Genomic DNA, 27,163 nt, shown 5'->3' on the forward strand with positions numbered 1-27,163 from the left:
ACTTTTTATTTCACAAAATATACTGAGTGATGAGGGCCTGCTTAGCTCCTGCCAGAGAAGACGCGGTCACCTTGTGTTGCATTTCTGTGAGCTGCAGAACTTCCGCGGAGCAGTCACCTTGCTGCTGCAGGAAATATCCTTTCAGGGCCTCAATGTAATCCATGGCCTGGGACGAAGAAAGCTTAACAGGTGCTTCAGTCTCTTCGCTACTGTCGTCTTCTAATAGCGGGTCAGAAGAGTTCTTTACAAGTGCTGCGATCTCGTCGTCCGTCAGTTGTTCGCTGTCGACGATGCCATCATCAAAACTGACGAAGTCGGCGAAGTCTTCGGCCCCGAAAGCTTCTTGAATTTGGGGCCACACACTTGGCACACATGGATCTTGTGGTGCAGTGCTGGGTGCGTCATTCGCTCGGCAAAAGCCTGCCTGCCTGAAGCAGTTGCGAATGACATCGCTTTTTAGCTGTGCCCAAACTGCTGGAAGAACTTCCACAGGAAACTTCACGTCAATTTTGGTTTCCCGCTTCCTCTGCATGTCAAAAAGCAGGCGCTCTGTAAGGCGGGTCCGGTACGCAACCTTAACGGAATGGACCACACCTTGGTCGATTGGTTGCAGTGCCGACGTCGCATTAGGCGGAAAGTACGCCAGTTCCGTTGCCTCAAGTGACGGGGGTTGCATGTGTGATGAACAGTTATCAAGGAAGAGAAGTACTTTCCTTTTCTGTTTTGCCATCCCCCTATCAAACTTGAGCAGTTTTTCAAGATAGAGTTAACTGTCTGCTTAGACAGGCCCATTCTTCTGGCGATGTCCGCCTGTTTTTTGCCATTAGCTACACCGTTAATTATACTTAGTTTTTCTGACAGTGAAATCTGCTTCCTCTTGCGTCCAGCCATTCCACACAAGCGCAGCCGCCGCACGAACACAAAGAAGAAAATGGACGCAGCGAGCCACTTCACTGGATTGGCTCGGCCGCGCCAGCGACCCGTTAGATGCCGACAACGTTGCCAGACATACTATTGTTTCCCGGCTAAGTAGAAAAAAAAAACGCATATTGGGTGTCGGCCCCGCGTAACTCTGCCATATAAGCTCAGTCCAAACAATTTTCGCCCTAAATTTAGTCCGTTCTAGCCGATAGTCCGCTATAGCAGGGTCCGTTGTGAGCGGAGTGGATGCCATTTAAAATGCGTGGTGACCAAACAAACCTAGGGATATGGTCCGTTGTAACCGGAAGTCTGTTGTTCCCGGATCCGTTGTAACGAGCGTAGACTGTATTTCCCTTTACTGCAGTATATGCCTAATGGTGTTCGCAACATGCAAAGAAGACGGCTCCGTGACCTGTTGAACCGCTGCGTGGCCGCATATGCGATTAAATTTTAATAAAGCAGTAGGCATAAGAATCTGCGATGTATGCAGCACGCGACTTCTTAGCACCTAACGCGGCAGTCATTAGAATAGCTTCCTTCTGTTTTATACTGATGGTCTTTTGCTTCCGATTTCCACGTGTCTCGTTCATGTTGATCTGAAACCAGTGAAATGGCGATGCGGTCAAAAAGAACAGCTAGCTTGCTGTGATGAGAGTCTGTCGTGTTCAAGTCACACGTGGCAGATGACACAGCACACCGACTATACAGCTGATCCGCTGCTCTCTTGCTGCCTTGCAGCCCTGCTATGCATCTGCAATGTGCAGCAGATGCACAGCAGACACACAGCAGCCCTGCAACTCGTGGTCTCCAAGATAGCACCGCCAGAGTCTTGAAGGCCATGTCCAGCTGCTGGAGCCTGCGTGGTGTTCTGCAGCGAGAGAGAGCAAGTGTAGGCACTGGTTCTGCGCAAGCGGCACCATTTATATGTGGCACGGCACATCGCGCAGTCGTGGGCTCTGAGATTGTGATCCCGAAAGGTGCACCTAGCTTCACCAGCCACGTGCCGTAGTGAAAGAGAGAAGTGCAATGCTTAGCTGTGGCTTGTGCGCAGCCACCGTACGTGTGGTGGTGAGAAAGAAGTGTTGTTCGACGGCATATTCGACATGGCAATGTTGAACTGCTGTGCCGAACAAGCACCGAACTTGGCAGAAAGCGACAGGCTCGATGCTCAGCAATCGGAATATTTTTTCATTTATGAGAAGAGTTTAGTTCGTTATATCCATTATTTCGTTATAACGAGGTTTGAATATGGTACAGGTTGGAATGAGGCACAGGTTTGAAATTCAGATATTGGGCTGCACGTCCAGGCTTTGGAAATACACAGCTCTTTTCTGGTGTTGTGGATCGTAAGCTTTCTGACGCCGACTGTACCAACCAGCCCAATCGTGCATGCTGCCTAACCGACCAGCCTGTCGATGTCTGTGGTTACAGCGCTTCTACTACCACGAGGAGGAGTGCCTGGAGCCCGAAGAGGTCGAGGTGCCCAAAGCCCTGGGCGACCTGTTTGAGAGTCTCATGGGGGCCGTGTTCCTGGACTGCGGCATGTCACTGGACACGGTGTGGCGCATCATTTACAGGCTCTTCGGTCGCGAGATCGAGTCCTTCAGTGAGCGGGTGCCCGTGCCTCCAATACGCACGCTGCTCGAGAAATTTCCGGATGCCCGCTTCGGGTGAGCAAGGAAGGATGGGCAAAGCATACCTGCCAACTCTCATGAATTTCTCATAAAATTTAAAAATTCAAACTCGTTTCGCGACTTTACAGAAGTTTTACAAAAAGTACGGTTTGGAATGATGGGGTGGCATAGTACGGGAAAAAATATGGACCAAAAAAATAACTGATGGTACCGGCCTCTTCGCGGCAGCCCGAGGCACCATATGCCAGAAGGGTAGTTGCTTCGAGAAACTTTATTCATGCGAGTTCCTAAAGCAGGTCAAATCGGCAACAGGAAAGTCACTGAAACAGTCACTGTGGTCTAAACACAGTTGTTGCTTGTCAGTCTCTGCTGTTTCCTATGCGTTTTCTATGTACATCTGTAAAGGTCAGTGCGATTACTGAAAACACCTCTTTTGTGTGTCCTAGAGGACACACAATGTCATTGCATAAGTTACTGTCTGCAAATGTTCTCTGAGGTATGCTTAGCACTCCGGGCTTTCTGCTTTTCCTTTTCACGTTGAGAAAGCATCTCGCATTATATTCGAAACCATGCTTTTGATGTAACGAGATCTTCTGTTCTTATTTTTCCCAATTTTACAATTCAAAGTGCAGCAAACTCGGCCATTAGACTACTACACTATGTGGGATAGCAAACCTCTTGATGGCAGGCGGGGAAGCATGGGTTTGTGAGTAGCTAACTCAGAATCGGTCACTGGACGACCAAGTTATGTGGGAAAGCCAAATGCTTACCAGCGTGAAGAGCAGTTTTGGAAGTAGCAAGCACGTAACTCAGTGCAACGAAGGTAAATACCTTGCAATTTCGTAGAAACGGATGAACTATACCGTGAGACCTTGCCTGGGCACTTGAGGTCCAAAGCTCAGACTCACTACTCTGAACCATATCCACGCAGCCTCACTGTGCAAACGCTGATGCCCTAGCACATGTGAACAGCACAGTGCATCATGCTCCCACCAGAGCACTTCAGCATAGATCCATTACCTCGATGCATACCCACTTTGGACCAAAGATCTTGGACTGGTGCATACCTGCCAAATCGAATTGTGGGCTCTTTTCAACATTTCACAAATGTTGCCTCAAGTTTCACAAAAAGGGAGCTCTACTTGTGAAAAAGTTTTCATTGGTCCTTGAACCTTCTGTAGGAAGTCTTCTAATGGTGCAAGGATGCGAGAAGAGGCAGTTGCTTGTAGCTAGTTTATACGTACAAGTTCCTAAAGCAGGCGAACTTGACAACACGGACATCGCTGAAGAAGTCATGGTGATCTAAAAACAATGTGTTGCTTGTCAGGATTTACTGCGCCAAGTTTGTTGCTGCTTGTGTGCTGCACCTAAAGGTTAACAATAAACTGCATATGTACTCCTGGAAAGACTTGTGCTTGGGGTAAGCTTTAAAAGAAATGTGCTAGTCGTCCTCCAGGGGACTTTGCCAATTCAAAGTTCAGGTTGAAGACACTCCTCCCCAAGCTTTTTTATTCTGTAATAATGGAATAGACATAACGGGTTCCAGAGGTAAAGTCTGCCATATCCTGCCAATTTCAGCCCAGCCGAGGTGCTCAAGAATGAGAAAGTCAAGGTGGAGCTAATCCTGGCGGACAGGACCTTCACATGCGTCGCCAAGAGCAAGAAGCTTGCCAAGACGGCGCTTGCCAAAAAGTGCCTGCGAATGATGAACACCTGTGGATCCGGCTACGGGGCCGGCTGTGCTAACAATTTGCAAGTGTAAGAAGGGAGAAGGCTGTCCAGCATTCTCAGAAACTATGCGGGCCACACCGCACTTGACCGGAGGTCTTGCTTGGCCACTTGTTGCGCACCCTGTGGCTCTCGCTAATGGTTCAGAGTTGCTGAAAGTGAAGGCAAGAATTGCATTCAGTATCCTGCATTCTATTGTGTATATATTGTGTGTGCCTGCGTTAATGAACTATACTTTTTTATCATGTCTTGTGGCTCTTCTCTGGTAGTCGTATAATAACTTGGAGGGAAGTTCTCTGCCGTCATCCACGTGAGTTTCTCAAAGGGCACCGCGACCATGCGAATGCTAGGATTTGGATGGTTTGGCCTGTCTTGCAATGCGGCTTGGTCTAATACATGGATTTGGCTCTGGAAATAAACCTTTTCCGGGACTAAGTCGTTATAAAATGTATTGGCCCTCTCGTAATGCATCTCGCATTAGTGTTTACTTGCACTTAATATTGCGAGTAAATGAAAACAAAACGAATGGCTAATCTCAGCGCATAGTGACTGTAGATCTTTCAGTTTCCTTCTCCAAATTTAGCAGCCCACTCGTCATACTGTTCACATTTTATATAAATGCATCGTATCAAGAGCACACTTATGCTTTAACATGTTCTTATATACAGTGGAATCTCGTTAAACCGTACCTGATGGGGACGCGAAGAAAGTACGTGCTAAGCGGCACTACGGCTTACCCGAAAGTAATAAATATGCACTTACCTGCCTGTGGAATGAAATGCGTTTCGCAAGAAAACCAAAAAAACTTCTTTATTTTGCGGAAACAGGGCCCAAAAATCCGTCACTTTCGTTTGCCGCTTCGGCGGCCTCGCAGCAACAACTGCAGTCTCGAAGCCGTCCAAGTGGAAGGCCAATGTGTCCATTAACCCTCTCTTTTCGGCGAACAGCCGCATCACATCTAGAGCTCGCGCTGCTTCTCCAACGGACGGACACGGCACATATTCCAGCTCGGCGTTGTCGTCGTCCTCACCATCGCTTGCGCTGCATAATTTGGTACTAAGCGAGTTTACAATGTCACTGTCGGTCAAATCTTCACAAGTTTCGACGTCATTATCGACGTCGCAAAACGCCGAAAACGGCACTCTGTCGCCGTCACCTTGTCGATCCAAAACTTCTGCAAGCAGCGCCTCGCAGTCGCTGTCGTCAGCTGCTTCTTCATCGGCATCCACTTCGCTTGGATTGATTTCTTGGGCGGACACCGCGGGCACAACGAACTGTGCACGCGCGATACAGTTCTTTATAGTTGCGGCTGTTACTTGCTGCCACGAATACGCCAGCAAATGTATCGCGCCCAGCATGTCGATGCTGTAAGTTTTCCCACTTTCCATTGCAAGAAGCATCCTGCGCAGCATGTTTTTTTGGTACAAATGTTTAACAGACCGAATTATTCCTTGGTCCAAGGGCTGTGAAAGTGCGGTTGTGTTTGCTGCCAGGAACTCCAGCTTCACGGCAGAAAGGTTCTCAAGTTCCACGTGAGCCGGTGCATTATCTATGACCATAACAATTTTTCTTCCGAGGGCGGTAAAGCGACGGTCCACTAGGCGCTTGTACTCTTCAAACAGCTTCGAGGTCATCCAGGCTTTAGTGTTGTTACGATAGAACACGCCTGACGGAAGTCGGCCACCCTTAAAGCATCTCGGCTTCGCGGCCTTGCCGATAACAAGGAGCGGCAGCTTTTCAGTCCCTGCCATGTTGGCTGCAAATGCGACCAATAGTCTCTCCTTCGCTTGCTTTCCGCCTGTGCAGGTTTCCCCTTTAAAAGCTAGCGTTCTGTTCGGCAACATCTTAAAAAAAAGTGCCGATTCGTCCATGTTAAATATATCTTCTGGGGAATAGTCTCGCAATATATGTTGCAGCTTGCCGCTGGCCCAGTCCTCCGCGCCGCTTTTGTCTGCCGCTGCACCTTCGCCGGAAACAACCTTTGTTGTTAAGTTGTACCGCGTCTTGAACCTAGCGAGCCAGCCACTGCTGCAAACAAAGCTGTCGTGACCCATCTGTGTGGCGAAGCACAGCGCCTTTTCGGTAAGAAGGGGTCCGGTCACAGGCAAATTTTTTGCCCTTGCATTTTTTAGCCAACGCACCAAAGCCTCCTCGACGTCTGGGTAACTCGAGCCCCTTAAATGGCAACGCTTGAGGTTGGACGGTGCACCATTAAGCACCTTCTCTCGCGCTGCCCAAATGCCACAAACACTACTCAGTGGCAGGCCTTTCTCCCGTGCCAACACGGACTTCTTTGCTCCACGTTGAATGTTGTTGATTATATCCAGCTTTTCTTTGATGCTCATCACGCGATGCTTCACTTGCCTGTTCGACATTGTGCGGTCCTGTCACGATCACACCGCGTCCGCAGATCACTGTCGCGAAGTTCGGGCAGTCCTGTCACGATCACGCCGCGTCCTCAAGTTGTCACGAAGTTCAGCACACGTGTGGTACGGCTGGCGAACAAAACAACTGCGCACATGTGCGCACGTCCACGGCTGCTCAGACTGCTCTCGCTGGCAACGGCGTCACGCGAGATCTCGCGAGAGCACTCGCAGACGACGGGATCTCGCTAGGTCGCTCCGCTGAGGCCTCCAAGATTACTACTCCGAGATTGTGGGCAGCGCGGCGCGGCTCGGAGGCTAGGCATCGCAATGGCCACGGAGATCCGTGCGTACGCATGCAACGCGTAGCTCGCGCTTAGCGCACTGCGTGCAGAATCGGTTGGCCGAAGGAGCGCGAGACTGCAACGGAGTATGATGGGTATTCGACAAGTGAATACTACGCATTAACCGACAGGTACCCGATGTACCGCTACGGCTAAAGCGGGTACCAAACGCATTAAATTAAAGGGTAGCCGAGTCGGGGATTCGTCTCAACTACATTTAATAAGAAACTACGGCTTAAGCGGGTACGGTTTAACGAGGTTACACTGTATCATCATCATCATCATCGGTCTATATAGACCTACACCATGTTTGTAAACAGTGGTAGGCACCGTCGATATATTTTAGCCCCTATAGCTATGTCACGTAGGCCTTGCCAACTTTCGCCGGCCCCGCTTGCACGCGAGCATGGCGCTTTTTTTTTAATGGGATGGGGGTGGAGGGTGCTAAGCCACGATTTCATTATGAAGCACACGGTAGTGGGGGCGCCGGATTAATTTTGACTACGTAATGTTCTTTAACGTGCACCAAGGAAAACGTTCTTACATTTCGCCCCCATCGGAATACGGCCGAACGAGATGGTAGGCTTAGCTCGCTGACCGCCGCAGTGATGGCCAACAGCACTTGCGATCTGGCCTGCAGCTCATCATAGTGCGCTTATGTTTGACAACACGATTAACGTGGGCTTAAATGAATTGGTGCGAATAGCAAACGAATAGCAAACGGTGTCTTTGGTGCGATTAGCCAATGAAACGTAGTGTACTTGCAGCTAGCCGTGCCGCCTCGCTGAGATGGCCGGTGCTTCGGTTTCCGTCCGCAAGACGAAATGCTGTCGATCGGATCATTGCTCCTGATCGCGCCAGTGGTTTAGTAAAGGGCGCTGCTTCACGAAACACGCGCAAATTCGAGATATTTTTTCTATTAACAACTATTTCATTTTAAAATCAAGCTGTAGCCGATTTCTACGTCACTGTGAGTGGTGACAGAAGACATCGCCTCGGTGATGGGACCGGCGAGATACCGTCCCGATGGCGACGCCGGCTGTGTAGGACCGCGCAGTTAGACCTGTAGGCCGCGGCTGTCCGATCACTCCAACTCTGCACTAACTCTGCACATTTTATTTCGCGCTCGAAATTTAATTGACATGTTTAGGTGCATTTATGACACCCACACTGCAATTAACGCAACTGTGACTGTGCTGCCTGCTTATGTGAACGTGTGATATATCTACACTGCAAGTGGCGCAATTCTTTGAGATGAAAATAAATTTGAATGTGGCGTGCTTTGTGGTGCATCTGCTCGCTCGACCTGTACATTCAAGGCTAATCCTAATCTAGCTTTCCCACAGTGCGGCAAGAATTTGTAACGATGCGCTAATAATGATCCTAAGATCATAGGATGGCTTATGTATGCCACTGAAAATAAAAGAAAAGCTTAAGGGTTACGAAATGTTTTGCTCGCAATGGATAGTCTGGTATGAGAATCCAACTTTCGCTTTTTACCGTGGCGGCCCATTGCTTGCGACGATTTTCATCAACAGGAAATCTATGAAAACTTGTGTATTTGCCGCAGCTCTTGCGTATTTGCCGCAAATCTTGCGTATTTCGACGCAACTGAGCACGTCGACATACTGTGCCGCGATTTTGTAGTGATGCCTTATGACTTATCTCATACTAGTCTTATCATCCACTACTCACGGCCGGCTGATCCTGTTGATAACGTGAGCAGACCGTCGCTGTGACCACTGACAAAGCGCGATAAGCGCGAAAAGGCATTATTACTGGAAAGGTATCGCTACAAAATACCGGCCGTGCATTTCCTTCGTTGTAAAATCATAGAATAAAGGCCTCACACATGGAACCGTACAACCACCCGCGAAACCCAGCGGCTGCTGTGGTAGGCGCGACACGGGCGGCGGCTCGGCGGTGGAGTGCCTACCATGCGAAACTAAATTCTGACAACAGCGCCATCGCATTTTCGTGACATAGTGCTGTGGTGTAGGTCTATATTTATGTCCACTGCAGGACAAAGGCCTCTCCCTGCGATCTCCAATTACCACTGTCTTGTGCTAGCTGATTTCAACTTGCGATTTCAAATTTTCTAACTTCATCACCCCACCTAGTTTTCTGCCGTCGTTGACTGCGCTTCCATTCTCTTGATATCTGTTCTGTAACTCTAATGGTCCACCGGTTATCCATCCTACATATTACATGGCCTGCCCAGCTCCATTTCTTCCACCTATTGGCTATCCCCGTTTCTCTAATGCACACCGCTCTCTTCCTGTCTCTTACCGTTAGGCCTAACATTTTTCGTTCCATTGCTCTGTGTGTGGTCCTTAACTTGTTCTCGAGCTTCTTTGTTAACCTCCAAGTTTCTGCCGTAAAGTTTCTGCAACCACTAGAATGCAATGAGTGTACACTTTTCAACGACAGTGGTAAGCTCCCAGTCTGGATTTGGTAATGCTACCGTATGCACTCCAACCCAATTTTATTCTTCTATAAATTTCTTTCTCATGATCAGGGTCCCCTGTGAGTAACTGACCTAAATAAATGAACTCCTTTACAGTCTCTAGAGGCTGACTGGCGATCCTGAATTGTTGTTTCCTTGCCAGGCTATTGAACATTATCTTCGTCTTCTGCATATTAATCTTCAACCCCACTCTTACACTTTCTCGGTTAAGGTCCTGAATCATTTGCTGTAATTCATCCCCATTGTTGCTGACTAGGACAATGTCATCTGCAAACCGAAGGTTGCCGAGATATTCACCGTTGATTCCTAAGAGCTTGGATACTTCTAAGCATACAGTAAATAGCATTGGAGAGATTGTGTCTCCTTGCCTGACCCCTTTCTTAATAGGTTAACTTTCTACTTTTGTGGAGAACCAAGGTTGCTGTGCAATCCTTGTAGATATTCTCCAAGATATTCACGTATGCCTCCTGTACTCCTTGGTTACGTAATGCCTCTATGACTACTGGTATCTCTACTGAACCGCTGCGTGGAAAAATGCTTTTCCGTAATCTATGAAAGCCATATAGAGAGGTTGATTGTACTCCGCAGATTTCTCTATTACCTGACTGACGACATGGATATGATCAATCGTAGAATATCTCTTCCTGAAGCGAGCCTCTTCTTTTGGTTGGCTGAAGTGTTGCCTTTGATTCTATTTGAAATTACCTTGGTGAATATTTTATAAAATACAGAAAGCAAGCTGATGGGTCTATAATTCTTCAATTCTTTATTGTCTCCCTTCTTATGGATGAGTATAATGTTGGCATTCTTCCAGCTTTCCGGTACACTTTAAGTTGTGAGGCATTGCGTATAAAGGGCCGCAAGCGTTTCAAGTATGATATCTCCTCCATCCTTGAGGAAATCGACTGTTATTCCATCTTCACCAGCAGCTTTTCCCCAGGTCATGTCTTTCAAGGCCCTTCTAACTTCATCGCTAGTTATAGAGGCAGCCTCTATACAGTGTTCATCACTAGTTCGAATGAAAGTAGCTTGGCTGCTCTAGGGCCTCTACAGGTCAGTATAGAATTCTTCAGCTGCTTTTACTATGTAATCAAAATTGCCGATGATATTACCCTGCTTATCTTACAGTGAATACATTTATTCCTTGTCCTATGCCTAGTTTTCTTCTCGCTGATTTCATGCTGCATCCATATTTTACTGCTTCCTCAATCTTTTCCATGTTATAATTTCGGATATCGCTTGCTTTCTTCTTGTCCATCAGTTTCGACAGTTCTGCAAATTCTATCTGATCTCTCGAGTTGGACACTTTCATGTTTTGCCATTTCTTTATTAGGTCCGTTGTTACTTGGGAGAGCTTACGTACTGGTTGCCTTGGTGCCTTACATCCCACTTCAATTGCTGCTTCTGAGATCAACCTAGTTAAAGTTTCATTCATTACCTCTATGTTGTCTTCATCTTCCTGTTCTAAAGCTTCATATTTGCTTGCGAGCACCAGCCTGAATTGGTCTGCTTTTACTCTTACTGCGTCTAGTTTAGCCTGTTTCTTCTTGACTAACTTTTTTCTTTCTCTCTTCAAATTGAGGGAAATCCTAGACCCCACAAACCTATAGTCACTGCACTTTATCCTACCTAACACTTCTACTACATCCTGCACTATACTGGGATCGGCAGAGAGTATGAAATCTATTTCATTCCTTGTTTCTCCATTAGGGCTTTTCCAGGTCCACTTCCTGTTGCTGCACTTCCTGAAGAAGGTATTCATTATTCGGAGCCTATTCCTTTCCACGAATTCTACCAACATCTCTCCTCTAGTGTTCCTAGAATCGATGCCGTAGTTGCCAATTGCTTGCTCACCAGCCTGCTCTTTCCCCATTTTTGCATTGAAGTCGCCTATGACTACAGTATACTAAGTTTGCACCTTTCTCATTGCTAATTCAACGTCTTCATAAAACTGTTCTATTTCTTCATAATCGTGACTGGAGGTGGGGACGTAGGCTTGTACAACTATCATTCCATACCTCCTATTCAGCTTTATTACGACTGCTACCCTCTCATTAATGCTGTAGAATTCATCAATGTTGCCCGCTATGTCCTTATGGACTAGAAATCCTACTCAGAATTCTCTCCTATCTGGAAGACCTCTGTAGCAGAGGACATGGCCGTTAGTCAGCACTGTCACTGTATAAGCCTTACCAGTTCTTCTAACCTCATTCAGGCCAATAATATCCCAGGCAATATCTGATAATTCTTCAAGTCGCTCTGCTAAGCTAGCCTCACTCGATAGGATGCACGTGTTGAACGTTGCCAGGTTCAGTTTCAATTGGCGGCCTGTCCGGTCTCAGAGATTCTTAGCACCCTCTGCCGAGTCGCAGGTCTGACCGCCGCCTTGTTAGGTGCTTCGCAGCCACTGGGGACTGAGGGCTATGCATTAATTGTAGGAGTCGGATAATTGTAGGAGTGGCCAAATTCTGCACCGGCGAGGCCAATTCCTAGTCTGGTGAGGGAGTGATCTTGTTGAAGCTTAGGGTTGCACCTGGACTAGTATAGCCCCTCTAGCTCTTGGCGTTTTTCTTTTGCCGGAGTCAGTCGCCACTCCATGCCTGAAATTCTTATATATATATACACACACACACACACACACACACAGTAGAACCCCGCTGATACGTTTTTCATGGGACCGTAAAAAAACATAAGAGCCGGGAAACACAAGAGCCGAGAAAGAGGAAAAATGGAGAGTAGTGTTGAACTGCACACACTATTATTTTAATGTCAGGAAGGCCAGACAGGACAGCTGCATCAATTCATGTAGAGGCTTGAAACGAAAAACATTCAAGGCTAATTTTTTTTAACTTCCCCAAACGCTGCAGGTATCTAGGAACCCATTACATGCTGTTATCGGTGGAAAAAAGAAAGGCTCTACCAATCACCACAATTGCTATGGCAATCAGGCAAGTTGCCAGAACTTGCTATTTTGTACCACTAGGTGTCACCTTGCATGCTTCTTCTCTTCTCCACAACTCTTTTGTGACATTATAGCTGAATCTCCACACAAGGGCCAAATCACTGTTTTGGTCTACAGGCCTTTCATCCACACATGACCGTGCGTTTCTGGTCTTATGAGGGCTGCATGGGCTAGAAATGCCAACTGCCTTTTTTCTTTAGCAGCGAATCGCGGGCTTTTTGAGAGATTGAAGGCCCTCTTTCTGGCAACGTCTTTTTCCCCCGTTTCACGGCGAAGCTGTATATGACGCGGATCCCAGGATTTCTTCGTCTTCATTAACAGAAAACTATTCCACAAATTGAAGCAAAAAGTGGCTATCTCCATTGAATTTATGCATGCAAGACGTACCCCAGTATTCGGTTAAATTAAGAAAAGCATAAAACAAGTGTCAAAACCACATGACAGATAAGGTGCGTTCAAACAGTGCGAAGCACGTAGCATTCGCCGCATGCATTTCCTGGTAAAGATTACGATTGCATAAGCTGCAGCCGGCAACTGTAGCATACGAAGCAGTGAGTGATGTCACTACACTTTTATATGTAAACGAAGAACCCGCCTAGCAACCGATTTCATTTATGTTGTGATAGCGCTATGGGAAGGCCACACATAATTTGGACTTCCAAAGAGTAGCGTGAACACGATGAGTGGCGATGGGTAGAGCAACGTCAATATGCACAATGGCGTTGTGCTTAGGCTAGGCAGGATGCAGCGGTTCCTGCCCAAAGCAAGCCACGCGCAGTTAGGACACCTGAAGAGCAGTGCGAACATGGTGAGCGATGAACGAAACAACAAAGTCAGTATCCACAATGGGGTCAAGCCCATTTGATTGTCTTGGTGTCAATGATTTCACTGAGTGCATTGCTCAGTCATTGAAGACTACATCACATTGGTCTGTCGCATCGGGTGATACCACAGCTTCACTGGCCAACCACCTTCACAGTGTGGTTTGGAGCCCCCTTTTTTTTACCTCACATTTCGCAGCCGAATGAGTGGTTCAAAGCAACTGCATGAGTCCTTTTTTTTCCTCCAGTTCATCAATTCCACATGCTTGCAGATCGTTATCATTTGGTGGGTGCTTTAAGTCGAGAGTACTGAGCCGTCATTTCACTCTGTCTACTGCTATTGGCCCGCCATGTGGATGCCGATTGCATTCAGACTACAGACTACCTTCAAATGACATGATTGATCTGCCTAAAGTTTATACTGTCACTTGGATCCAGCATACCCAAACTTCGGAGTTCGTGTAATGTTGTGCAGTTATCCAGATGAGCTGGTGCAAATGAGGGGGTGTACACATTGCAGTGCTTACACTAGGTGACTTTGGTCAGAGCTGCTCTTTGTAATATAGGTCTGCAGCAGGTTTGAAATATTCTTAATATAAGGTGTTTGTTATAATTTTTTTCAGTGTCCTTGTGACACCTACCTTGCTGCTTTAGTGTTAGAAAATTCAAGAAAAGCAGTTCCATTTATGTTTGCATCCAATAAAGTTTATAGAGTAGCAGTTATGCTTTCTTTGAAATATGCGACCACCAAGTAATCATTTTTGTTAAGAAATAGTGTGTGTTATGTCAGGTTACTCTTGCCATCGATGCCATCTGAAAGCATGTGCTCTGAACACTGATGATCACAGATGTGTTAGTTTTTTTTTGGGGGGGGGGAGGGGGCCTATAACCAAAAGACTCCCAAAGATATGCCAACCAGCAATATCTTTGCTGGTTGGCATAATTATTCCTCATTGCACAGATGTCTGGGATTTTATTTGCATGTACCTATGATTTCTCATGTCTGTCGAGATTATATCTTTTGTAGTAGTGTGTTGTTTACTATTGTGGAAAAACAAAATGGTATGTTGATGTTATTGTTCTTTATTTTTTTTTTTGGTCGGCAGAGCTTTCCTGTTTACAAGGTTTCCTTCACCACAACCTGCTTGTGCTGGTCTAGCTCTGAAAGAGAAATCTCTCGGAATAACATTTTTTAAAAGTTAAGCAGCTCTAGAGATGCTAAAATATAAATGCTACAATGTGTAGCTCATGTACACAGTATGGTGCGATAACAAAGCCATGTGCCCTCGAAATCTAATCTTAACGTAATTGCCAACAATTAGAAGTTTGATTTCTTAGATATTTTGCTGGTCTAGCCAATCAGTACATTTCTTTAAGAAAATCAACACCCTGAGGTGATTGTTCCCTGAGCTATCACAATAAAACTTAAGATGCGTTAGTCTATAATGCTAACCTATAGTCCACACACCTCTTTTGGTATCCACTTGTGTATACTAATGCAATGTTGCAAATCTAAATAGGTTCAAGTTCATTTCAACTTGCTTATGGACACCTTGTTAGGGTATGCTGAAGGTATTTCCAATTGCGATTTCAAATGCTGTAGACAAAAAGAAAAAAAAAATGATTGTGGCTTAAATGTTCAAAACTTGCACTCATATCCAAGCCCTGTATTATAGCATCCCTCATCCGAGGGGGCATATTTGTTGTGTTAAATATTTACTCCATTTGTTCCAACTCGTAGCAAATTGGCACAATGGCCCCAAACGTTACCATTATTTACAAATATTAGTGTAGTGGCAATTGTCATCATTATATTACATTGCCTATTATGGTCCATCAGTTTTGTTTTAATGATAAGCAAAAGAGATTAAGATAAAGAGTGCTGATGTGTTGCACAACTTGGTATGAAACACTTGTGCAATAAATAGAGAAGTGTTGAAGTTGAAAAGTGCTAGTACTGTATTTACGTCTTGTTAGACTGTTGTCGTTCCTAATGTTTACCATGTTGTCCAGTTTTTGTACAGAGCTGAGATAATATTTTGTACTGCTTCTGCGTCTATAAATTGTCTTTGAGATCTGTGCACTGTGTCATTTACATCGTCAAGGGCAGGCATAATGTAATGATTCTATTACAACGCTATCACCTGGATTGGCTGGCCGTTAGCGGCGGGTGATGTTAAAGGAATATAGAATCGAACAAAACGAATCTTTATGTTATGCCGGCCTACTCGTCTGATCTTTCTTTCCTCGAGTATCATTACGGCACTGTGTCCATCATGCAATTCGTAATCTTTCTTCCACATAACCATCTGAGATTCGCAATTTGTGTCAGTTTGGATTAGGTGGGCAGTCGTGCCTGTACTCAACAATACAGCTACACCAAGCCTTTGCACATTCATGGAGGAAAGAAAAAGTTAGGAGAGAGCATGACGTCACGCAGCTAGCCTTGCCAAGCGAACGCTCCGTAACGGCAGCCCTTTGCGCCTTTGACTGCTCAGTGTCAGCCCAACACGTGACCTCTTGGGTCGAGATCTAGGAGCAAGGATCGAGATTTGCCGATACATTTGGTGCCCGGTGGTCTTTTAATTAACGTTTATAGATAGTATAAACGTTGCTTAAGTATCTATAAACGTTGCTTTTAATCAATGCGCACTTGTTAGGGGGGGGGGAGATGCTGCCGCAGCGCTGCATGCAGAGCGCGAGCCCTAAAAATTTGAGGACGCCTAAGCTTCGCCTTTAAGAGTAGAACGCGATAGCATTATCGGGACCCGTTCGCATACGGCAAGTAGGCTTCATTCACTGCAACACTGAACGTGGGAAAGCCAGCTTACAAAGACCAAGCTTACACCAATCCCCTCAAAGTCGTCTTCACTTTTAAACAAATGGATTGCTGGAAAGACGTTTTTCCAGGTACAATATAAGTGGTCTTTGTTAAAATGAGAAGGCCCTAGCACCTTTTTTATTATTTTATTAATGGTTTGCTATTGCCGCGACGCGCGCAGGTCTGGTAGAAATGCTGGAAAAGGGGTTTGGTGTTTGAGTTTCCTCGTAGCAGAATTAAATTTTGTCGTACATTCAAATTACAATCCGACGGCGAATCCGACGCCGAATGGTAAAGTCGTACTTTACCATTTTTCTGACGGATTTCACTGTGAGAAATTCAATTTTCGTTCACCAAAACCTTGCACCACGTGGAGGGCCTGTGCGGTCGGGGGGTTGTGGATGATTTTCTCCGCCACCCGCATTGCACGCCCACGCCGGTTGCCGACGCCGGATTTTCTGCGACACGGGGCCCTTAACGCTATCGCGTTAAAATTTACCGCGCGTTCAGACGCTACTATCATGCGTGGGGCCGACACGCTTGGCGTGACTTGAATCGTGTTGCACGATGCTCCCTCCTAACTTTTATGGCGATAGGAATTATATGGTCACTCCAAGCGCATTTCTGCCGTCGTCGCCATGAGGTTCCGTAGAAAGTCCACGGGCGATAAAATAGTCGCCGCCCGCTGTACGTCGTATGTGCGAGTGAAAGCATGCGACGGTCAGCCGGCGATTGCGGCTCGCGCACGCAAGGGCAGGAAGTGGGAAAGAAGCGCGCAGTCGTCCAGTCGCGCACAACGCTCCGGAGGGAGGGTAGGGAGGTGGAGGGGCTGCGCGCTGTGGGGGGGGGGGGGAGTGTTCTGCGCCGCGTCCTCCCCCCCCCCCCCCGTACGCGAGTCGTGTGCGAAACCGATGTAGGTAATCATCATTAAGGCACAAAAATTTTGGCGCCGCATTTTAATCCTGTCTCCAATAGGTATAGAAATCCTATTATGTCCGTCGCTAAGCAAACATAACGTTGCAGTCACGGAGATCCATATATGCAAATATAGTAACGCAAGACGCCCGCCTACATCAGCATGCACTACATACAAAGCTCGAACAAATACGATACTCGACGCGTAATCAGCGGGTAACAACCGAAATGAAAGAGCAGCAGGCACTTTTCAACGTTGCCTCGCATGCTGCAATGAACAGTCGATGTAATTTCTTAAAATGCATGCCGAATTTTTTTCGGTGGTGGAGTCGCAGAGATGTCTGGGAAGCTCGTGCGCAGTACTCAACGAGCGGGGGCTGCGGTGGTGTGGTTGACCAGTTGACTACAACCAAGATGGTGGCAGTGCTACTTCCGGTAGACCGGCGCATGCGCAGATCAGTTGGTGGGATCGGTCTCTGACGTGTCTCTGACTCACTCCAGTTACAGTGTACTTTTATTGCGATAGTAATTATATGGACACTTCAGCCGGATTTCTGCCGTTGTCGTCGCCGTGAGGTTCTGTATAAAGTCCAAGGGCGATAAAATCGTCGCCGCGCGCCGTATGCGCGAGCGAAAGCGCGCGGGGGACGCGCGCTATCACGGAGAGCGAACGCACGGCGGAAAGCAAACGCGACCATCGCGCGAAAGGCCGTGTGGGTATGGGAGGGAGGGAAGCGGGGCGACGCTGTGCTCCGGCACCAAAGGCGTTTCTTGCAACCGTGCGTAAGGGGAACTTGCTGCTCAATCTCCCACGCGAAAGCAAGAAGGTGGGAAGGCAGCGCGGGAGGGAGGGTGGGGGGGGGGGGTGCTCGCAGCTTCTACTCTGCCAACAACTGCGCTCGTACGTTGCCCGCGGCTGTGGCGGTCGCCCGCACCGTCTGTTATCTCCACACGGCTCTGACCTTTGTATGGGGTGTGCATTCGCCGCTCAGTTTCCGTTGAAGCGATAGACCGCACGAACCTTCGCTCGCTGCGGCGGCTGCGCTTGCTGCCGGCATTTTGACAGTCGTTGTCTAAGGTCATTGAGTGTGATCTGTTCATGTTTGCTTGTGCGCGCTGACACTACGCTTGTTAATTCAGTTAGTAAGCGTATGTGTCCAAGTTCATGCAGCCCATAAAACTACTATCCCTACTCCGAATATCTCTCTACTAATTTGCTATCGCAATTGATGCTTCGCCTTTCGGGCGAAACTGCGACATTTTTCTTTCACAGTGACCTGCGAAAAAAGAATAACGAAGTGGTGGTTAAATTCTACGCGGTGGTGCTGGAAACGCGGATGCGCGGTCGTTGTGGCGAAACCACACTGACCATTTTATCGATCTGCTGGAGAAAGCACTCGAGTGCCCCTTGTTACGGTGACTGCAGCGGCCATATCAGGCCTTTAACAGAACAGTAGCAAGGCTAGTTCATCCGTGGTTCCGGCAGAAAACATCGCCAACCCTCTGTAGATCAGCCGCAACAATAGTAATTTATTTCACTGCACACTGCGAAGGTGCACCAAAAGAAGTTTCATGCGCTGAAGTCGTGCATTTTACAGGTGACGCTACGAACCGCGCCGCCTGTCGGCGGCGACACGAAGGGCGTCAAGCTCTGCCGCGTTGTGAGCGCGCTACAACTCTTCTAGTACACTGTACTCCATGCAGTGTTTTTACAGCGGGTTTCCGCGGTCATCGAGTGAGATGCGTTCATGTTAGCTTGTGCGCGCGTGTACCATGCTTCTTTAGTTGGTCTGCCTGTGTTTACAAGTTTATACGGCCGATAAACTACTATCCTTACTTTGTTTAACTGTCGACTAATTTGCTATCGCAATCGATGCTTCGCCTTTCGGGCGAAACTGCGACTTTTTTCCTTCATCCATGCTTTCTTCGTAGATGGATGAGCACGCACGACTCGTTAAAGCAAATCTTTGCAGTGGCAACTCCTCGACTAAGAGTGCAACAACTATTTACGTAAGATTCAGAAATGTTCAATCGCCTGTGTCCAAGTTTTAAGAGGATACAGGCGCGGTAAGGAGGCCTCGAATTTTGTTTTCATATAGTTCAATGGGACATCTTTGCCCAGGTTAAACTCGCGTGCTCACAGCACTTGTTTAACTGTTTCAGGACAAATGTTCGCTGATGGAGTCACATATAGGAGTGGTCAGACAATCCCTGCAATATGAGGCTGGAGACACGATCGGTGGGTCGACAGTGCGTCAGGTGCATGCGGAAGAGTTGCGTGCCACGTCGCTAACTTCACAAATATAGACACCAGTAATGAAATGTTTCATCTGTAATAATTTAATTCCACCGCTTATGATAAACCCGCGCTCTCGCTTCTCTGGATCCGTCAGTTAACTCAACTGGTGAGGTGGCCCGGCCGCGCAACGCCTTTAAATGTTATGGTGTGGATAAATACGAAAAAGTGATAGCACATCAGTGTAAAAAATGTGCTGAGGGAAAACACACCTTGTGGACACGCGGCTTTGTGCGAGCGCGTCGGCCGGCGACAGTCTAAAGTTGTGTAGGCTTATACATGACGCCCTCATTAACTCTGCAGTGCCAATCCGATCTGCAGTACCAATCAGTTCTATATGCGGGTTCAAATGCGGGTCCGCCATTTTAATGAACTTCTTCTTCCTCCGTGCCCCCAGCCCCAGTCTCGGTCGTCTACTTCCTTATCTTCGGGGATGTTCCACTTCAGGCTCTTCACACCCTCCGCGGCTTTGATTGTCTCCCCTCCTGCGGTAATATGGAATCACGCTGCCGATGGCGCTGGATTCAATCTTCTCCCCTGGTGCTTCGTAATTAATGGCCTTCAGAACGCCTTGTTGTTTCACGGTTTTGGTCACCATGTAGGGGCCGATGAATGGCGACTTCGAGCCGTCCTGTCCTTTGCGTACAAGGACTAAGTGCCCTGGTTTGATGTCTTTAAACCGATGTTTAGTGTCGTAACACTTTTTCATTGATAGGCTTGTACTGCTGCTGTTGGTCTTTTGTCTTGGCACGTTCTTGTAGAATTATCTTGCCTGCTATTCCCAGGCGATGGTGCGCGGGTAGCCATGGGCTGGTTCCAGAGGCAGCAAAATGAGGTGTGCACCCAAGGCCAGCCGTATAGGAGCGGCTGTGATGCTGGACAGCAGCTTCCAGAGTGCATTTCCAGCCGTCAGGAAAATTTGGATAAAGTGTAATGTATGTCTTCAAATCACGAATTAATCGCTCGGCCAGAGCGTTACCCTCAGGGTATTATGGTGTAGTGAACTGCAGGGTGATCCCCCTTTCCTCTGCCCAAGCTCTTAGCCTTTCGCTTCTGAATGCTGGACCGTTGTCGCTGACAATGACTTTAGTATTCTTAAACATTTCCCGTTGCATAAGAGAAATGACAGCGTTGGAGTCTTCGTCCCCTGGTTTCGAGGCTGCCATCCGTGTACATTGGTCAATAGCAACTAGAAAAGCTTGCGTCTTACGCACTCCTTCCCCTTTCTTTTTAAGCTCGGCAAAGTCCAGGTGTACAACTTCAAATGGCACATTGGAGTACACAGGTATGATCATTTATTTTCCTTTAGGCTTATATTTTGCTTTTCGCACTTGGCAATCATGGCAAGTCTTTACATATTCAAGTACGTCATTTTTCATATTTTTCCACGTGAAATGTTGCTGCACTTTCATATATGTCCTCCAAAAGCCGTCGTGCCCACCCGAGTCGGGACTGTCGTGATAAAGCTTCAAAATTTTCTGGCGATCTGTTTCTAGTACCTCGAACTTTCCGTCCTTCAAAACAATATCTTTTGTGTCTTCCCGAATACTTGCTACATGCAGAGGAGGAGGAGGAATAAACTTTATTTGTGTAGCAGATTTGTGAGACCTAGGCCTCTCTACCTAGATGACGGCCTCGAGCCCTTGGGCTCTGGCGGCATCTTCGGCCTGCTGGATTACCTTAAGTTGGTCTTCCAGTGCAGAGCTGAGCAGCGCGGTCTCCCACTGCTCTCTGGTCTTGTGCGTTTTATTCTGTGTGGGTGTCCGAGGACAAGCCCAAACCATATGTTTTAAGTCCGCCCTTTCTTGACAGAATCTGCATCTATTGGTGTAAAGTTCTGGATAGTAATGGTGGTAGGTCACCGCGTTCGGATATGTTTCTGTTTGCAACAAGCGCCATGCTGTCGCTTGCCGTCTACTTAGCGAGGAGTGTGCCGGGGGGAAACGGGCCCTGCCCAATTTATAGTGTTTGGTTATGGTTATAGTGTTTGCTACATGCAGAGTCTTAATTATTTCAGTCTCCGGAATATGTAATCTTGATAAAGCGTCCGCGTCAGGGAGCTTCTTTCCAGGAGGGGGAACGACGTCGAACGCGAACTGCTGGATTTCGCTGACCCAACGAGCAATCCTTCCCTTCGGTTGAGTAATGTTCAGCAAATAAGTCAAAGCTTGGTTGTCCGTAAACAAGTTAAAGTGTTGACCTTCGAGGTAAGTGCGAAAGTATCGCAATGCCATGACGACGGCCAATGCCTCTTTTTCCATAGTCTTGTAGTTTATTTCCGATTTGCTGAAGGTGTATGAGTAATATACAATTACATTCAGCTGGCGTCCCGGTGGTTTACTGGCATCTCGTTCAACCCCAGCAATTCCGGAAATCGCCTTTAGTTCGCAGCTTTTACACCACGTGGCGTACGGACCTTTAAGATACAGGGTGGTGATGCAGATTATAAAGGACAGACTGCAGGCATGGGTGGAGAGCGAGGAGGTGCTGGGGGAACTACAAAATGGGTTCCGAAAACAAAGAAGGTTAGAAGATAATCTGTTCTCATTGACACAGTGTATTGAAATAGCAGAAAAGGAACACAGGCCCCTATGGCTTGCCTTTCTGGATATCAAGGGAGCCTATGACAGTGTAATCCAAAAGGATTTGTGGGACATACTGGGCACTCTAGAGGTGGAAGATGGAGTAAGAAATCTTTTAAAAGATATCTATAAAAGTAACAGGGTGCTTATAAAATGGGAAAACAAGGTATCTGGGCCTATAGAGATACAGCAGGGGCTTAGGCAGGGGTGCCCTCTGTCACCTCTGTTGTTCATGCTGTATTTACAAGGATTAGAGAAAAAATTAGAGAGGAGCGGACTTGGCTTCAACCTTTCCTATTTCAAGCAGGGAGAATGGATTAAACAGTCATTACCAGGACTGATGTATGCAGATGACATTGTACTTATGGCTGACAGCAAGGAAGACTTGCAGAGATTAATGGACATCTGTGGTAAAGAGGGAGATAGCTTAGGTTTGAAGTTTAGTAAAGAAAAATCGGCAGTCATGACTTTTAATGATAATCAGGGCAGCGAGGCATAGGATACAGGAGGTTACGCTGGAGGTGCTGGATAAGTACAAATATCTTGGAGTGTGGATAAACAATGGGGCTGAGTACCTAACGGAACATGAAAAATATGCGACGGCTAAAGGTAGCAGAAATGCAGCTGTGATGAAAAATAGGGCACTGTGGAATTACAATAGGTACGAAGTGGTGAGAGGGATTTGGAAAGGGGTGATGGTCCCTATTATAGTTTGACTTTCGGCAATTCGGTCCTGTGCATGAGATCAGAGGTTCGAGCAAGGTTGGAAGTTAAGCAGCGAGGGGTAGGTAGACTGGCTCTGGGAGCACACGGAAATACACCAAATCAGGGGGTACAGGGTGACATGGGATGTACGTCATTCGAGGGCAGGGAAGCCAGCAGCAAGATAGAATTTGAGGAGCGATTGAGAGAAATGGCAGAAAAGCGGTGGGCAAGGAGAGTTTTCAGTTATTTGTACATGAGGAATGTTGATACAAAATGGAGGAAGCTGACCAGAAAACTGTCAATGAAATATTTGGACGGCAGGAAGGGTGCAAACCAGGAAACAGCGGTTAAGAAAAAGGTTAAAGAAACAGAGAGGGGTCTGTGGAAAACAGGGATGCAGACGAAATCAGCACTGGGAACATTCAGAACTTTCAAGCAAGAAATTGCCCAAAAAATATCTATGATAATTCTAGGGGAAGCTCTTTGTTGTTTGAAGCCAGGACGGGAGTATTGCGGACTAAGATGTACCGAGTCAAGTACCAAGGTATAGACACGTTGTGCTGTGCGTGTGGAGAAGAAGAGGAAACGGCTGAACACCTGATACTTTTCTGTAAAGGGCTTAACCCTACAGTGCAAGGCAACGGGGCTGATTTTTTCAAAGCATTGGGGTTTAGGGACAGTGAAGGCAAAATAGACTTTAAGCGGGTAGAAATAACCAAACAGAGGTTATCTGATTGGTGGATAAAATCAAGGCAGGGGTGAAATTTCACCCACCACAAAGTACAAAATATGTTAATAGTCATGGCTAGGTGGCGTATGCCACCGCCCGGTTTAAAGGGTTCAGCCTCATCCATCCATCCATCCATCCATCCATCGGGATCACGTTGACTGCGCTTGATTGGGCGCCGGCTGCGCCTTTTTTTAAATTTTATTTTGCTCGACCGCGCACGGTCTTCGTGAGGAATCGGTTTATTATTTGGTAAGAGTGCTTGCGAACGATCTTGTCAATTCCCATCGAATCTGTGCCTCGTGCAATTTCACAAAGTAGACGAAGACTGCTTGTGAAATGAGGAAATATTTATTTTGCTCTATATAAAAGCTCGTTCCGCGCTTTTTGCGCGTTCATCCAACGTTGTGACCCCAGGTAAGCAGTAGTTCCCGTATGAAGCACCACCGGACGGCATCAGCTGAAAAAAAAAAAGTAAATTACAAGCATGTTACATTTGAAAGCATGTAACAAGCATGTGTCATTTGGTATTTAGATATAGGAATACTGCGTGTACAGGCGAAACGTGCGAAAGCGTTGAATGGGCGGCGTTACAAACAAAATCAATTCCCTTTTACATACATGGCGTAGAAAATACCAGACTCATCCCAAACAATACCGTAAAATATGAAAACATCTGATTTTCAAGCATTCCCCCATTTCCGGGCATTATTTCCTCCACTTTAGCAGTACAAATACACGGGCGACTTCGCGTTTCCGAAACTTGGCCTCGGGCGACGCGACGGTACGCTACATATACACACAGAAGGACGCAACAGAGGCTCCCAGCCGGACCATGCTAGACGTTCGCAGAATGCCTTCTACTCGCACTCAATACAAATACGTGGGTGCAAAGCCTGTGTTCAGTCTTTTAGAAGACGGAATTTTCGAATTACAAGTTTCGATAATGTTTCTCGGCGTTATCTTTCGCGCGTTCTGCTGGCGCCAGCAACACACTCCCATGTTATCACTATTGGCAATGGCCCATCGCGTTTTCGACAGGCGTGAGTACCGAAAGAAGGTATATGTTGTTGCGGAGCCACAAAAAACGTCACAAACTTGTCCCTCTTAGATTCATTACACGCTAAACTAACTCTGTGACCACGGCCGAGCTGCTTATCGCTAACTGCGCCACAGCGCGCTGCGCGGCCAGCGTGCCTCAAAAGCTAGTACATCAAAAAAGTAACGAAATTAGTTTTCAGTAATGTCTGGCGTCAGAGAAAGCGGCACGAACTTCTCATAGCAAGATGCACTACTACGCACCACGGCCGAGTTGGTTCTCGCTAATTACGCCGCAGCGCGCTGTGCGGCCCGCGTGCCTCAAAAGCTAGTACCCCAAAAAGTAACGAAATTACTTTTCAGTAATGTCTGGCGTCAGAGAAAGCGGCACGAACTTCTCTTATAGCAAGAGGCACTATTACGCACCACGGCCGAGTTGGTTCTCGCTAAATGCGTCACAGCGCCCTGTGCGGCTAGTGTGCCTCAACAGAACTGAAATAAGCTACAATAATCCCCTAGGAAGCGTCGGAAACATGTCCCAGCAGCATTCATTAACTAAATATAACTGCGCCAGGATGGCCGAGCTGTTTTTCGCTAACTGCGTATTAAGTCTCGGTCCCGTGCCGTTAGCCTAATTGCGTCGTTGACTGTGAAACAAGATTTCTCACCTTGCCGTAGTCCAATAGTGCAGTGGTGTCTTGTCCCAGTGCAGAAGGAACGCAAGAATACGCCGAGAGCTCAATAAAACAGGTTACATAAAAAAAAAAAAAGAGAGACGGACGGGTCGCCGCGCGCGAGCGCTCAAACGCGCGCCCGTAGGCGCCCTCCCTCGCTTCGGGGGAGTGTCTGGCAGATCACGCATGCATCTAGTGCGTCATTGGCCTGTCTCTAGGTAAGGCAAGAAAAAAAAAAGTCGCAATGTTTAAGTTCATTTATACGCAAAACGTTTTAGTTTTCGCGGCACAGAATTTAAAAAATAAATCAATGTCTGTTAACTTCACTTTTTTTTTCGATGCTCGCTGCAGCTAACGTTCGGCATCAATACTATATATTGACCCTGTTCGCGGCGATCCCGTAGGCGCTGCCATGTTTGATCAAGTGGTGACGCGCCCATTGCTTGCCTCAACTGCCTCCGTTGCCTCCTTGTTTGCAATGGAAGTGTATGACGCCGGCGCGGCTTAGAAAACCTCTGTTTTCGGAGATATCGTAGACGGTGACTCGGTGAACGACACGAACCTTTGATCACAGCTTCAGAGAACATGCAAAAGCGCTTTCGGAGCTGATTAGCCTATGTCCAAACGGCGCAAGCAACGTATATAGTGCTTGTTCTAAAAGCGGGGCTAATTATTATTACGATATCATCGAAAGATGCTCAAGAGACGAGCCGCCGCGAGAAAGACGATGAAGTGTCTGTGCTCTTGGTGCGCGCGAGTGTTGGCCTGGCTGTCTGGCTCCAGTGTAAATAGCCTGTAAATAGTCTCTTTCGTCTGTGTCCTTCCACACGTAAAATTCTGGTGGAGGTTAGCGATCCCCGTCCTCGCCACGGAACTCCGAAGTGGTCGGTACATCGAGCTTGTCACCATGCCCCCCGGTGACGAGACCGCCTCTGCATCGGCTTCGGCTCGTCCACCTGCTCCTATCGTCACTGTTGCCCAACATCGCGACCCTGGTGTGTTCTCTGGCCTGGAGGGACAGGACGTAGACGAGTGGATCAAGCTCTATGAACACGCCAGTGCGGATAACAGGTGGGACCCAACGATTATGCTCGCCAATGTCATCTTTTATCTCGGCGGCACCCCAAGCGTGTGGCACCAAACGCATGACGACGAGATAACCAGTTGGGACAGTTTCAAGGAAAAGCTACGGGAACTGTTCGGCGACCCCATTGGGCGCAAGGTTGCCGCGAGAAAGGCTCTTGCGTCGCATGCTCAGACCTCTACAGAGCCGTACGTTTCATTCATCCTCGACGTCTTGGCTCTAGGTCGCAAAGCTGACGATACTATGTCTGAAGCAGACAAAGTGGCCCATGTGTTAAAAGGCGTTGCCGACGACGCTTTCAATTTGCTTGTTTTTGGCAACGTCTTGACTATCGACGCCATCATGAAAGAATGCCGTCGCCTTGAACACGCTAAGAGCCGCCGTATCACACCCCGCATCACGCGCCTACCCAACACTGCTGCTACGTCGACATGTGAGGGTCGACCGCGTCAGGCCACCACCTGTGACGACGTAACTCGTATTGTTTGCCGAGAGCTCGAGGCCTCCTGTTCCCCAGCTTTCTCCGCGACGCCTCCCGATCCACCAGCTGCCACGATTGCGATGATTCAGGCCGTCGTCAGACAAGAATTTGAGAACATGGGTCTGAACTCCGTGTGTTCAACATACCAGCTTAGCGTTCCCCAGTTCTCTAGCTGCCTCCTCGCCCTCGGCAGTCCTTTTCTGCCACATCTCGCCGCAACCCGTCCGAATGGCGTACCGCTGATGACAGGCCGATCTGCTTCCACTGCTTTCGCATCGGCCACGTCGCTCGTCACTGCCGCAACCGATGGCCACCTCCTCCTCGGACGTACGCCTGCACTTATTCCCGCACCTTTGGACCTTCTGTTCCCTTGCCACCCGCCACGAACCCACTGCCGCTGATGCCCCTGCTCCGAACCTTCGCTACAACCGCTCGCCCTCACCTCGACGCCATCAGTCTCGTTCACCCCAACCCCGTCGCTTTTCTCCGCCGCCTATCGCCTCCAGGATGTCGCCGGGAAAATAGGCACTGCAGCTTCTGGAGGTGAAGCTGCGTTGTCGACCCTGCCCTCAAATCCGCTGCTCATGTTGCCTACGAACC

At 47.7% G+C, this 27,163-nt stretch overlaps 1 protein-coding gene across 1 annotated transcript in view; it reads left to right on the forward strand.

The window, feature by feature from the left end:
• The window catches only part of LOC119442155 (endoribonuclease Dicer), a 100,416-nt gene extending 95,474 nt beyond the window's left edge, over positions 1-4,942 (forward strand). The window contains exons 19-20 of the mRNA XM_037706915.2: positions 2,353-2,591; positions 4,134-4,942. Coding sequence (XP_037562843.1) covers positions 2,353-2,591; positions 4,134-4,317 — 423 coding nt within the window. The 3' untranslated portion in view covers positions 4,318-4,942. The remainder of the gene's footprint in view (positions 1-2,352; positions 2,592-4,133) is intronic.
• The last annotated feature ends 22,221 nt before the right edge of the window (positions 4,943-27,163 follow it).

Source organism: Dermacentor silvarum, chromosome 1 (genome assembly GCF_013339745.2).
Source record: "Dermacentor silvarum isolate Dsil-2018 chromosome 1, BIME_Dsil_1.4, whole genome shotgun sequence".
Lineage (NCBI taxonomy): Eukaryota > Metazoa > Arthropoda > Arachnida > Ixodida > Ixodidae > Dermacentor > Dermacentor silvarum.